The 13,900-nt window shown below is 40.7% G+C and overlaps 1 protein-coding gene across 2 annotated transcripts in view; it reads right to left on the reverse strand.

Annotated features, from left to right (window-relative positions):
- Nucleotides 1-551: 551 nt before the first annotated feature.
- helz (helicase with zinc finger) overlaps nt 552-13,900 on the reverse strand; it is a 121,430-nt gene continuing 108,081 nt past the window's right edge. For both annotated transcript variants that reach the window (XM_061769332.1, XM_061769333.1), the window contains 5 exons: nt 9,961-10,459; nt 9,618-9,873; nt 8,809-9,445; nt 4,378-4,687; nt 552-3,737 (listed from right to left, as the gene is read on the reverse strand). In XM_061769332.1, coding sequence (XP_061625316.1) covers nt 3,382-3,737; nt 4,378-4,687; nt 8,809-9,445; nt 9,618-9,873; nt 9,961-10,459 — 2,058 coding nt within the window. In that variant the 3' untranslated portion in view covers nt 552-3,381. The remainder of the gene's footprint in view (nt 3,738-4,377; nt 4,688-8,808; nt 9,446-9,617; nt 9,874-9,960; nt 10,460-13,900) is intronic.

Raw genomic sequence — 13,900 nt, forward strand, 5'->3', positions numbered from 1 at the left:
CCATTGCAGGACTAGCAAACAAGCTAGTTTTTGTCTGACACGACTTGGAGAGGGCACAGTGGACGACTGGTTAGCACATTCACCTGACAGCTCTGAGGACCAGGGTTCAAATCCCGGCCCCACCTGTGTGGAGTTTGCACGTTCTCCAAGTGCCTGTGTGGGTTTTCTCCGGGCACTCTGGTTTCCACCCACATCCCAAAAACATGCGTGGTAGGTTGATTGGAGACTCTAAATTGCCTGTAGATGTGAATGTGAGTGCGACTGGTTGTTAGTTTATATGTGCAGTGCGATTGGCTGGCGACCAGTTCAGGGTGTACTCCGCCTCTCACCCAAAGATTGCTGACCTAATACACGCAACACATTCACTCATCTCATCATAATTAACCACCGATTCATGAAAAATAAAAAACGTTTTAACTTAGGCGAGTCAGCAGCGTTATGCCTCAGCAGTTGTACTTTAGGAGTGATAAGATGACATTTTAAAATTTTCGAAATACTATCAAGACAAAATTTGTTTTGTGGAGGGGGGGAAAAAAAAATAAAAAATCAAGCAAGTTTCAATAAAAACACTTTAATAGAGAAACAAAGTAAATAACCTTTAAAACACAGTCTAAATCCTTTATTATAACCACCATCAGTTGAAATGGAGATGGGTAAAACAGATCTATTCAGTACTTTGTACCCACATGGGATGAGCCATTGGGGCAAGGGGGTGGATGGACATGCCAGTGAAGATTCACTGCTGGGAACAACAGATGAGCGTAAAGGGATGACAAAAAGAGATGGACATACTGATCTATCTCTACTGGCTGGGCCAAAGTTGCTCCCCTCGCATGTCGCTCACAAATTGCTCGACTTTTGGGTTCATCAAAAAAGGCAAACAAATACCACATTTATTAAACAAACAAAACAAAAACAAAAAAGACTAAACTGGAGGCCAAAGCATTTCCATCCAAGCAAAAGATAACAGGAGTGTACTTTAAAGAGGGGGAACGATTTAAAAAAATAAAAATAATAATAATTAAAAAAAAATCCCTTTAATAATAGTCTTTGGCTCAATGTCTTCTGCCACTAAAAAAATAATACAATTGGAGCTGGAGAGGCAGTGAAATATTAGTACTATTGCACAAGTTGAGCCAATGAGCTTCATCGGACACACCAGGGAGCAACCTCAGCTTGAGCCCTGCACACAAACATACATGACCGATACATTTTTGAATGACGTTAGTAAAACAGAATAGCTGGCTTATGACACATTGTACACATCAAATACACCAAGAAATTTTGACAGTGTAAGGGTTGAACAAGTTTTTTTCCACCCACAATTGATAAAAATAAAAGCGGATAGAAAATCTAACAAAAAATGACCATGCAAGAAAAAAACCAAAATCATGATTGTAGTATAACTGCGATGTGGCACAGAAGTTGTAGTACAGCAACATAAATTGTTATTGTACACTTAGGGGGGGGGGAAAAGGTGCAACTACCAACTGGATTTTCGGATTGACTAAATTTCTTTGTGAAATGGCATAATTAAAAAGGTCATATCTCTGTTTGAATATCATCTACAAAAATTGAGGCGCTCCACAAATTTAGGGTTTGTAAATACCTAGAAAATGCATATTTACAAGTATGCGTTTATCGCACGCTTTTATACTGTGACGATAATCTGGACGTCGATGATACGATGTTAAATGACACCACGTGGACGAGGAAGTCCCTTTTCACATTTTAAGATGTTTGACTGCTGTATGAAAAATCATGGCACAATGGTATGGTGTCGCTAGTTTGAGCCAGATGGGGCAGTGTACACAAAATAGCTCCTGCTTCCAGCTTTTTGTCTTATTGGATAAAAAGGAGTTTTATTTGTTAAAAACTAGCAGTGATCTCATTTAGTGGACTGACTAGCAAATTGTCTCACTAGGAAGCAAAAGCCCCCCCAAATATGACAAAATTAAAAAATATATATAATTCCAACAATCATTTATTGACTGACCTATTGTATTTATAAACCAATTTGGAGCGAATGAAAAGCATACTAAAACTGATTTAAGTTTTTTAAGGATTTCATACTCAAATTATTTAGTAGATTGTCTTATAGGGAAAAATATGAACCGCGCATGCCACAATCAGATCTCGGCCAGAACCAATACACATTTTGATCATGTCAATGTCAGCATGTTTATCCAAACAAAAAGGAACAATGTGTTTGACTGACCATTTCCACTTACCCATAATGCCACACTATTCTGGCTTCAACGCCCCTCTGTTCACATTCACGAACCGTCACAGTACTGCAACTTTCTAAATCACCAGACACCTTCTTGTCCTTCAACTAACAAAATTTCATTTCACCTTTATAAATTATCCTAATTCATTGGTTTTGTTGAGTCCAAATAGAAATGCCACAGCTCATATTTTTAGCAGGAATAAAATAGATTAAAAGTGGCCACAACGGGAGCAGTGAGAGGGTATTGAAAAAAAAAAAAGTATTTTTAGGTGATGAGTAAAAAGTAAAATGTAAAAGCAACATTTGTATCGTTACTTTTCAAGAGAATAATCCCATATGACGACACCACAGATTGTTTAAGATCCAAAATGAGCTAATATAATGGAGGAAGACCCATCCATATACTATATGACAATGTTTCAACAAGAGGAAGCCAAATGTGGACTATTTGGGTTAGCGGGCTATCCAGAGTGTCCAACATGTTTAAAATAATAACAAGGGTCTATAATAATTTAAGGACTTGTCTGTGGCATACAATTCAGTCATTTATTTTCTTTAATGTACAGATTAGAAGAAACGGTCGATCTATTTCTATACACTTCTCCATGTAGATTCTGTGTCAGCTGACCACTTAGCTTTTGACCACTGCCACAACTATAGTAGTACCAAAAAAATAAAAAATAAAAATAAAATGTGAAAACAACAAACTTGACGGAAATGCCAACACGTGCGTTTAGTAACCAGCAAAACCAACTTCAATATGGAAGTAAAAATGCAGGAAAGCTAAGTGGCCAACCAAATTCTCAGTAAAATTTTTAATACTTTTTTTCTTAGCATTACGTACATATACAATTGTAGATAATATAAGTATATATGTTCATATATACATAATGACTATGTATATATACCGGTAATGCATTCATTATACATACGTGTTTTCTTCACAGATATGTGAAACAGGAGAAACGGTTACAAATAAAAGGTTTAAAGTGGAACAAAATGCAGAAAACAAACCTACTGATAGAAACAATTTGTAAATTAACTCTGCACTATTTTTTTTTTTTGTGTTTTTTTTTGTATTTTCTGAGACAAGATTTTTCTTTTTAGTTTTATATTTTAGCATGTACACAATATGGGGTACTGGGTGACACTCATTTGAAATAGGAATAGTAGCCATTGCTACCATCTGAACTTCCTATACTGAGCTCCTGCAGGAGCGAGAGTGGGTCGCTGTTCTTTTTGGCCTGCTCGGGGCGGATGGCTCGTGGTTTGGGTGGAGCGCGGAGAGCACTGGCATAGGACATAGTGGGTGCTTTGTTTAGATTTGGAGCTGCCTGAACGGGCTCTGCGGGAGCCTGCTGTGGCTGCTGCTGCTTGTTGTTGTTGGGCATGAGGGGAGGGAACTGTCCGAGGTGCTGAAGGGGGTTGAGCGTGTGGGGGTGTGTCTGCTGTGCTGCCGGGGAGTCCGCCTTCACCTCCTCCTCAATTTGACGGAGGGCCTTAGTAGCTGTCAAACACACAAACAAAACATCATCATTATACAGTGGTAGCTTGACTTCTTTGTTTTATTCTACCAAAATGAAAACGGCAAGCATTGCTTAACAGAACCAACTCTGCTTGGTCAACCACAAAAGTGAACAAATGTCCTTGGACACCACCAGTCTTTCCTGTTTTCAATGTGAGTCTGTTTCCTTTACCGTATGTTTTCGTGCATATTCTTAAGCTGCTCTGGTCTTACCACTGTCAGTCTTTCAGAAAATGAGTCACAAAAATCAAAACACGTATGCAGTTAATCCTTTGTTGGTGGTTGAAATGAGGTCAAATGAAGCGCACTGAAAGCTTTCATGATATGCTGATGTCACACACATTATGACAGTTTGATGTCCAAAAGTTAGGACATTTACTTTTAACCAAAGGATTTTGGTTCAACCCCAAAGTGAGATTTAAGGCCCCTACGCTGTCTTTCATGAAGTTGTAGTTGTTTGTCTTCTATCAAGTTATTCATGAATTAATTTGAACTGGGTAATTGGGTCACACAATGTAATCAAGGTCAAATGATCTCAACTTTGTGGGCAACTGTGTACTTCTGAGGTTCCACTGTACTCATACATGAAAACAACACCTGTGAAATCATTAACTTTGCCAACCTAGAAGTTCCCGATGATGAGTGAGGGTCCCGCCTCCATTACATGGAATGTTCTGGAACGGACCTGGACCACCACCATTACTGGGCCAAAGCTCATGTGAGGGGTAGCCGTAGGGGGTGGGTGGGTGCTGCTGATGGTGCTGCTGCTGCTGCTGCATGTGTGGATTGGGGTGCTCCTGATTTCTGTCTCCTGCAGAGGGTTGGGACTGCTGGGACATGACATTGTGGCTATTGGCAAGAGATGGTTGATCGGGGTAGCTGGTGGAAATACGGCGCTGATAGAGGGGCCGACCTGGACCTCTGGGTTCATACTGGATACATGATAGAAGATGGAAAAGATTAGAAAAAGCTTTAATGGAATATTCTCACAATTATAGCTTTGTTTAACCCAATCAGAGACTGATATTTAGAGACCTAAACAACAAATTACATTCTTTCTTTTAGTTTCCTCCAATATGTAAGGGGGAGAGTATTTGGAAACAAGATGCTTTGACCAATTTAAAAAATTATAGAAAAAAAATTTTCCCGAACAAAATTTTAAATCCAAGAACAAGAGTCATTGACATGCCACCTAAATTTTCTGTTCAACTTCATTTTTTTATGTTACCCAAGGTTTAAATAGCGTATTGTCACAACCATAAAGCGCACCTAAAAGTCTTACATTTTCTCCAAAATGGACGGGGCACCTTATAATGCGGCGCGTCTTATGTGTGCACCGAGTTCCAAAATCTGTAAATGTTGTGTGACTTTAATGCGCACTCCACTTGACTGACTGGGAGCATTTCCTGCCCACACGCTGCTTATATAGAGGAAGGCGGACGTGACTGAGGACAGCATGCGGACGTAAAGGGGGAAGGGTGCGCGTGACAGAGGAGGCCAAAGACACGCCCCCAGTAGGTATATAGTTCCGGTATGTGCATCAGTTTGGCTAAGGACCCCCGAAAATGGCACCTACGAAGAGACACGCTTACGAAGGACAGTTTAAACTGCAAGCTATCAGTTACGCGAGGAACATGGGAATCGAGCAGCCACAGCCGCAAGAGAATTCAAGATCAAAGAATCCATTGTCCGCAAGTGGAGGAAGCAGGAAAACGAGCTTCGCCAATTCAAGACGAAGCTGAGTTTCCGCGGAAAAAAAGAAAAACAAAACGTGGAAACAAGGCGAGGTGGACCAACTCGAAGAAGCAGGAAAACAAGCTTCGCCAAGTCAAGAAGACGAAGCTGAGTTTCCACGGAAACAAGGCGAGTTGGCCCGAGTTGGAAAACCAACTCGAGCAATGGATTAATGAGCAAAGAACAGCCGGGAGAAGCGTCTCTACAGTGACCATTCGACTGAGTGCAATAACTCGGAGCTTGCCATCATTCCGGGAGGCTTGACGAACCGCTGGACATGTGTGTTAAACAGGGCGTTCAAAGTGAAGTTGTGAGCGGCGTGGGAGCCATGGATGACAGATGGCGAAAACAGCTTTACTAAGACTAGGAGGCAGCGCCGGGCGAGTTACGCCACAATTTTTGAATGGATTGTGGATGCTTGGGCTAACGTGTCTGCTTGCACTGTTGTTCGAGCTTTCGTAAAAGCCAGCATCATTTCCGAGGAGCCGCGTGGCAACGAGACTGACTCCGACAATGACGAGAGGGAACCTGGCGTGTTGGATGGAGAACTTGCCCAGCTGTTCATTTCGGATACAGACGATGAGGACTTTGATGGATTTGTGGATGAAGATTGATCAAATAATGTGAGTACATTGTTAAATACTTCAATAAAGTACAACCGAACTCAGTTTTGCTCCCGATGCCTTTTTAAAACATTGTTTAAGCGTGCATGCATGCTACCGTATGTTTTAAGCTAGTGTATGTTTTACCATGCCTGCGCCCAATAATACAGTGCGCCTTATGTATGTGTTAAATACAGAAGTAGACCCCGTAACTGAGACTGCGCCTTTTAATACGGTGCGCCTTATGGTCGTGGAAATACGGTACAAAAATACTATATACACACACACACACTATTTACTAGTATACTATAGTATATACTATACTTATATATATATATATATATATATATACACACACGTGATATCGCTCCCATATATGGACCCATTTCAACATTTCTAAAATCAGCAGTTATTTTGTGTTAACGTGTCAAAATATAATGCCGTGCAAATGTCCGGCCATGACTTCTTTGAAATTACTAATGTATTACTATTTATCTTGTTTGAATTAAACACTGCTTTGTTCAATTTGGCTTTGCTATCATATACTGTTGTGCACCAACATCAACACACCACCATCCCAAAATCATGTTCAATGGCTACTTTAATTTGCTAAAAAAGCTAATTTATTACTTGGTCATTGATTAAAATGGCAAGTTGCTGGCTGCCAGCAGTCCACATCAAAGCCTTTAATGCATCCCAAAAACAAATGACTGTGTTACATCATCTTCCCAAACTCTTTTTCAAATGTCTTAGAAAAATAAGTGACGGTTTGGCTAACCCTGTAAAAGTGGCCTTGCGGGGGCACCACTGAAGATCCCGAGTCACCCTGAGCCAACTAAGGCGAAACTTCTTCAAGACCAGAGTGGCAAAAATTTTTATCGTGACCAATTATGGACTGCCAGATGTGGGCAAGGTCCTTCAGGCTGTTGGAGAAGTTCAGGTGAAAAGAACTTGTTCATGTGGCCACAAAAATATCATTCACAATTATATTTGTTATTGCAGAACCTCAGCCAACAACCTCTCACTGGTCTGAGTAGTGCAGACTGGGCAAAGTTCAAAAGCACCTGGGGTTAGAGGTCCCCAGTTAACTGTTACTGTTAACTATAACTGTTTAACATCATACCTCATACCTCCCGCTGGTCTAAGTTCAGTTAACCAGACTGGGAAGGTAACTGTTCCAGGTAATAGTTAAATATTTAATTAAAAAATATCAAAAATGTGTAATGTTTGAAGTTTTATTGTGTGAAACACTGTTTTTTGAGCTCTTTAAATTGATTTTTATGATCTCTGTCATTTGGTGTAACCAATCGTGATTGTTTTTGGCTGGTATTTATGGGTCAGTAACATAAGGTTTTCAATCTGCCATTTTTAAGATATACATTCCCCTAAAAAATATTGGAACGGCAAGGTCAATTCCTTTGTTTTTGTTGTATACTGAATGGGGTTGGGCATCATTGAATTTGAGCGATTACGGTCCCGATTCCTGTCCCTCATTTCAATCCCGGTTCCAAACGCTTCTCGATTATGATTCATTTAGGGAGCTGGGTCAAAGTTTGCATGGTTTAAATTAAGCATGTCCAAATTATGAACATCCACCATTTTCTTAGCAGCCCGCCGCATCGACTAAAATGAAAATTTGACTCGGGGTTCTTTATAACCAGTATCAATATCAAACCTAAGAACTAAAAGGCAATGTGTGTGGAATTGACTTAATATTGATTGTTTCAGTTAAAAGTTAAATAGCATTGTCCAAAAAGTTATTTGCAAATGTTGTATCACGTCAAATGTTATATATATGTGGAAGTTTTACCTTGACTTCCTGTTTTAAGCTTGTAGGCTTTTATTTTGAAGGGTACGCACTGGAACTCAGCATTTTGGCACAAAAAGTAACTTCACACACCACCGGTGAATTTTGAAAACAAAAGTAAACTGACGGCAAAAAAGGGTAATACATGAAACCAAATATTATAAAATGTTGATTCCTTTACCTACACACTGATGAGGCACAAGGTTGGTGTTTGTGATCCTGTGACACAACGTTATGTGAACTTTGTCATTTTGTTGTAAAGTTGCTAGTTTGACCTTTGGTGAAGTTTTAGCTCAATCTTAAGCTTTTTTCTCTGTCATCAGCTCTTACGTTGCTTTGAAGACTAAATGCTAAAAACTAAGTCCAAATGCGCAACCCACTGTTTAACTTGTTAGCTGCCTCAATGTTGGCATATACTTATTTTATTGTTTCACTCACCCAATTTGACTTGACTGAAGTTCTGCGCGGTTTGCCCAACCCTAATATTGGAGACATTTGGGTTTCAAAGGTGCTCTGTCCTGAATTGTTTAACACATCTAGATGTTAAATACCATGAAACAAAAGCAGGAATTCTGTACATTTTTCTCATATTCATCTTTTGATCTGAAACCCAAATGTCTCCAGCATTCAATAAAAACAAAAGAATTGACCTTGCCGTTCCAATACTTTTGGAGGTGCCTATATATATATTATATTTATATATATATATATATATATATAAAAATTGGCATATTGAAAAGCCGTATGTCATTAAAACATACATAACAGCAAAATCATTTTAAATGTCTACACAAAAAGTGGAAAGGCAGCTCCAACCTTAACCTCTACACGATCAATACATCATACAGTATCTTCAATGATGATTGATGAAAATGGCATACACCAAACCAATTAAATGTTTGACATCTACCTCATCTACACTGTGCAGGGCAGTGGTTGCAGATGTTCTGGGTGACAATGAGTGGTAGGACTCCTGGTCTTGACCTTGACTTTGCTGCTGCTGCTGCTGCTGCTGTTGATGTTGATGATGATGATGCTGCTGATGGTGAAGCTGCATCAAATGCACTTGCTCCTGCCTGCTGGGTTGAGACATGACGGGAAGTCCGTACGGAAGGCGATGAGCCTGGTTGCCTAGCAGGTGGTTCTGCTGTGGTGGGCTCATAGATGCACCTCCACCATGGGACCACTGGGCCTCATGTAGAAGGTATTTGACCTGGGATGGAGGGGGGCTGGCAGGGTGGGCTGGTGTCTGATGTGGGTAGCAACCGCTATTGTAAAGGGAATTACCAACGGGATGCTGCTGCTGCAGAGCTGCATTGTTGAGAATGTTGTTGTTAAGATGATCACGTCCGCTTTCATGGGGGTAAGGCCCGGATGGAAACGGGCCGGTGTGATTTGAAGTGGCAGCTAAAGAAGATGAAGGGTCACCTGAGGCACGGGACTGGCGATACTGGAGGAGGCGAGATTGAGGAGGGGGTTGAATTTCACTTGCTTCCCTGGTTTCAGGTGGCTCCTGCAGGGGAATCTCTCTCAGGAGGCCTGTGTATCTGAAGAGTGAAATTGTTTAGACCAGATCTTGACACCATTAACAGCAAGAAGATTGGGACATAAAAGGGGTAAATAAAACAGATAATAGATAATAAATAAATAAACAAAGTCACCGCAAAATCAATTTGTTATTTTAAAACAATACTTAATCTCTCGTATGTCTGGTCTAACCTGTTGAAAGGTGGGCCAGTGGAAGCAGGGGAACCAGCTTCATCCTCCATGTTGGCACCAAGGCCCCAGTTAGCTGCACGGAGCAGCTGATGGGAAAAGCGAGTCATTCCCGGCTGAGCTAGGTGAGGGATTTGCTGAGGCAAAGAGAAGGCGACACCCCCCGGGAGGAAAGGGCCTGCTGCTTCATTCCACTGGCCTAGCCTGGCAGCCTGCTGTTGCTGGTTAAGAACCTCTAGAGCCAAGGGCCGCCGAAGATCTAAAAAGCAATGACATTAACTCTAAAATGACTGCCTTCGCATACTGCATAACCCAGCTAAAGGAAAATACATTCAAGACCACTCACCAAGACCATCTGTCTGCATTGTGTCTTGTCCATCCTCCCCAAAGTTATTGACTCTGTTGTTGTGCTGTGATAGATTTGGATGGTGACCCCCCAGGTGGGTCATTGGAGTCCTAATGGAGCTACCCATCTCTTCAACAATTCCAGATTCTGGTACATCTAAAGTGGGAGACTGAATCGCCCTTTGTGGGGCAATGTGACCACTAAAGAAAGATGCACTGTGGCCTCCACTAGGGAAGGCAGGGCTGAGCTGTTGACTGTGTTGGACCATCGCTGGATGTTGAGGCTGGTTGACCCGATAAGGCAGCCTTGAGACTGGACACTGCTGGGTGAGGGCTCTTCCACTGGCAGGATGTGCGGAGAAGGCAGGGTTGGGTGGTGCCAGGTGATAATTGAGTGTTCTTTGAGCAGCCGAGGGGTCTTTCCGGTGGAGCAATGCATTGGGAAAACCAGCTATCCCATCGGTCTGTGATTCCAGACTTCGAACTGTGTCAAAATCAACCTGTAAAAAAAAAACAGACAAAAAAAACTATTGAACAACATGGAGGAAACATGTGATCACGCGGCCCCACATCCAGCCCTTTGGGCGTGTCCCCGTCAGGCCCGCCTTCCGTCCCTCAAAAATAAATTCAAACAAGTATTTATTCTGTGCGCGTGATACAAATGTGTTGCTTTTATTTTGAACAACCGGATGTGTCTGCAAGTGCTCACTGCAGACGGCAAAAGGTGATGCAGCTATTATCACTTGCACACCGGCTATCCCTTAAAAAATGTCAGCGGATGTAAAAAATAAATAAATAAATAAATACAAATTGCTACAGAATGCCACATTTTCAACAAGACATGGACTTCAACAAGACATGGACTGCTAAGTATTTATTTAAGTCCAAGCTTAGTTTGTGGCACACGTAGAGTAGCTGTGTCAAGGATTTCAATTTGAATCGCCACTACATCACCAAACACGAGGAAATACAGTGGGGCAAAAAATTAGTCAGCTACCAATTGTGCAAGTTCTCCCACTTAAAAAGATGGGAAAGGCCTGTAATTTTGTCTATGAGACAAAATGAGGAAAAAAAATCTGATTTTTAAAGAATTTATAGCAAATTATTGTGGAAAAGAGGTATTTGGTCACCTACAAACAAGCAAGATTTCTGGCCCTCACAGACCTGTAACCTTTTTAAGTGGCTCCTGTGTCCTCCACTCGTTGCCTGTATTAATGGCACCTGTTTGAATTTATCAGTATAAAAGACACCTGTCCACAACCTCAGTCACACTCCAAACTCCGCTGTGGCCAAGACCAAAGAGCTGTCAAAGGACACCGGAAACCAAATTGTAGACCTGCACCAGGCTGGGAAGACTGAATCTGCAATAGGTAAGTAGCTTGGTGTGAAGAAAGCAACTGTAGGCGCAATTATTAGAAAATGGTAGACATACAAGACCACTGATAATCTCCCTTGATCTGGGGCTCCACGCAAGATCTCACCCCGTGGGGTCAAAATGATCACAAGAATGGTGAGCAAAAATCCCAGAACCACACGGTGGGACCTAGTGAATGACCTGCAGGGACCTGGGACCAAAGTAACAAAGGCTATCATCAGCAACACACTACGCCGCCAGGGACTCAAATCTTGCAGTGCCAGACGTGTCTTCCTGCTTAAGCCAGTACATGTCCAGGCCCGTCTTAAGTTTGCTAGAGATCATTTGCATGATCCAGAAGAGGATTGGGAGAATGTCATATGGTCAGATGAAACCAAAATAGAACTTTTTTTGTAAAAACTCAACTCGTCGTGTTTGGAGGAGAAAGAATGCTAAGTTGCATCCAAAGAACATGATACCTACTCTGAAGCATTGGGGTGGAAACATCGTGATTTGGGGCTGTTTTTCTGCAAAAGGACCAGGACGACTGATCCGTGTAAAGGAAAGAATGAATGGGGCCATGTATCGTGAGATTTTGAGTGAAAACCTCCTTCCATCAGCAAGGGCATTGAAGATGAAACGTGGCTGGGTCTTACAGCATGACAATGATCCCAAACACACCGCCCGGGCAACGATGGAGTGGCTTCGTAAGAAGTATTTTAAGGTCCTGGAGTGGCCTAGCCAGTCTGCAGATCTCAACCCCACCGAAAATATTTGGAAGGAGTTGAAAGTCTGTGTTGCCCAGCGACAGCCCCAAAACATCACTGCTCAAGAGATCTGCATGGAGGAATGGGCCAAAATACCAGCAACAGTGTGCAAAAACCTTGTGAGGACTTACAAAAAACGTTTGACCTCTGTCATTGCCAACAAAGGGTATAAAAGTATTGAGATGAACTTTTGTTATTGACCAAATACTGATTTTCCACCATAATTTGCTCATAAATTCTTTAAAATCAGACAATGGGATTTTCTGAATTTTTTTTCCCTCATTTTGTCTCTCAAAGGTAAGGTATACCTTATGATGAAAATTACAGGCCTCTCTCATCTTTTTAAGTGGGAGAACTTGCACATCTGGTGGCTGACTAAATACTTTTTTCCCCCACTGTTTATAAGGATTGGACTGACGGAGAGCACGCAAAAGAGAGAGCCTTTGCTAGCCAAGCTGCAAGCAACTCAGGGACGTTTTTGGCTGCAAGCAAATCAGGGACATTTTAAGACTTTGAACATCCAGGGAAGCAGTTATCAAGACAAGTTACTGCCACCGGTATGCCATATCTCACAAAATCACCCAAAAAAGTAAATAGTTTTTCCAATAGAGACTTTATTGCACTGTAACAAGGAGGGTTGAAGAAATACTGAACCTAGACATTTCGCCAGATTTTAAGGCACTTGTTCAAGCCCACGACAGACTTGATTTTTCCTCACTGAATGCTCTGAAAACATTACAAACACTTGCCTTTTCGCACAGCTGATTTTTTATTTTTTTTTAACCAAATATTGTGAACAGGTTTTGTTAACATTTAAAACCACATTGCTTTTTTTGTATAGTGTTGATCACTCATCTTGAATATACTGCAAAACACCTCAGTATTTGTGAAGATTGGCAAATTAGAAATAAAGTGAAAAGTGATGTAATGATTGTTGTTTTCCTCTTTGATCTAAACTGCTATTCATAAATTTAAATAGAGAATATCCTTATTCTTTTGATTAGAAGTAGCAGATAATCAAAGTACATAATTTACTGTTTAAAACTAAAGAAAATTAATATTAAGAAGGAAAAAAGTTCAAGTCATCATAGCCTTTGTGACTTTGGTCGCATCACAGTTCAGATTTTTCATGCGGCCCCTGGTTGAAAATAATTGCCCAGGGCTGGGTTAAGGCCTGGTACACACGTAATGATTTTTCAAATCTTAAAAAGATGATATCTGTGACAGACCCCATAAAGATAAAAAATCTGGTATTTAACAATTTGTCATATTGTATGTGGTGTGCTCCGAATAAGCGCAACTCTTATGTTATAAAGATTCTATTTCACCACAATCTCACAAAACCGAAGGAGAAACTCTACCGGTTATGTGCCGATGTTTCCAAATTCTCCCGAAGTTTGCCAGAGCATCTTGTAAAATGGTTCATGTGGTGGGATTCGATTAAAAAAATAATCTAGAAGCTTTTATAATTTATTAGTCTCGTTTAATCACATTTTAATCATGTAAAAATATTTGTTCAAAAAGCATTTTTTGTTTAAATTTAAATGGATATTAGTGCACGACTGAATCAAATAACAGACACATGAGTACTATTAACTCTGGAAAAATGCATTTAATTGTATTTCAATACAAAACAGTACAAAATCAGCAGTAAAACAAAGAAAATAAAACCAAATATTCCCTGGTCCAAATTCAGTAGGCCATTTAACAATATTTTTTCCAAGTTAAAGTGGCATTTTAGGACAGATTTTTCAGAACTGTATTGTCTTAATATGGTTAAAACAATTCAAAAGAAGTGCACATCTTTCTTTTTCTGGTAA

The sequence above is a fragment of the Phyllopteryx taeniolatus genome, chromosome 4, assembly GCF_024500385.1.
Source record: "Phyllopteryx taeniolatus isolate TA_2022b chromosome 4, UOR_Ptae_1.2, whole genome shotgun sequence".
Classification (NCBI taxonomy): Eukaryota; Metazoa; Chordata; class Actinopteri; order Syngnathiformes; family Syngnathidae; genus Phyllopteryx; species Phyllopteryx taeniolatus.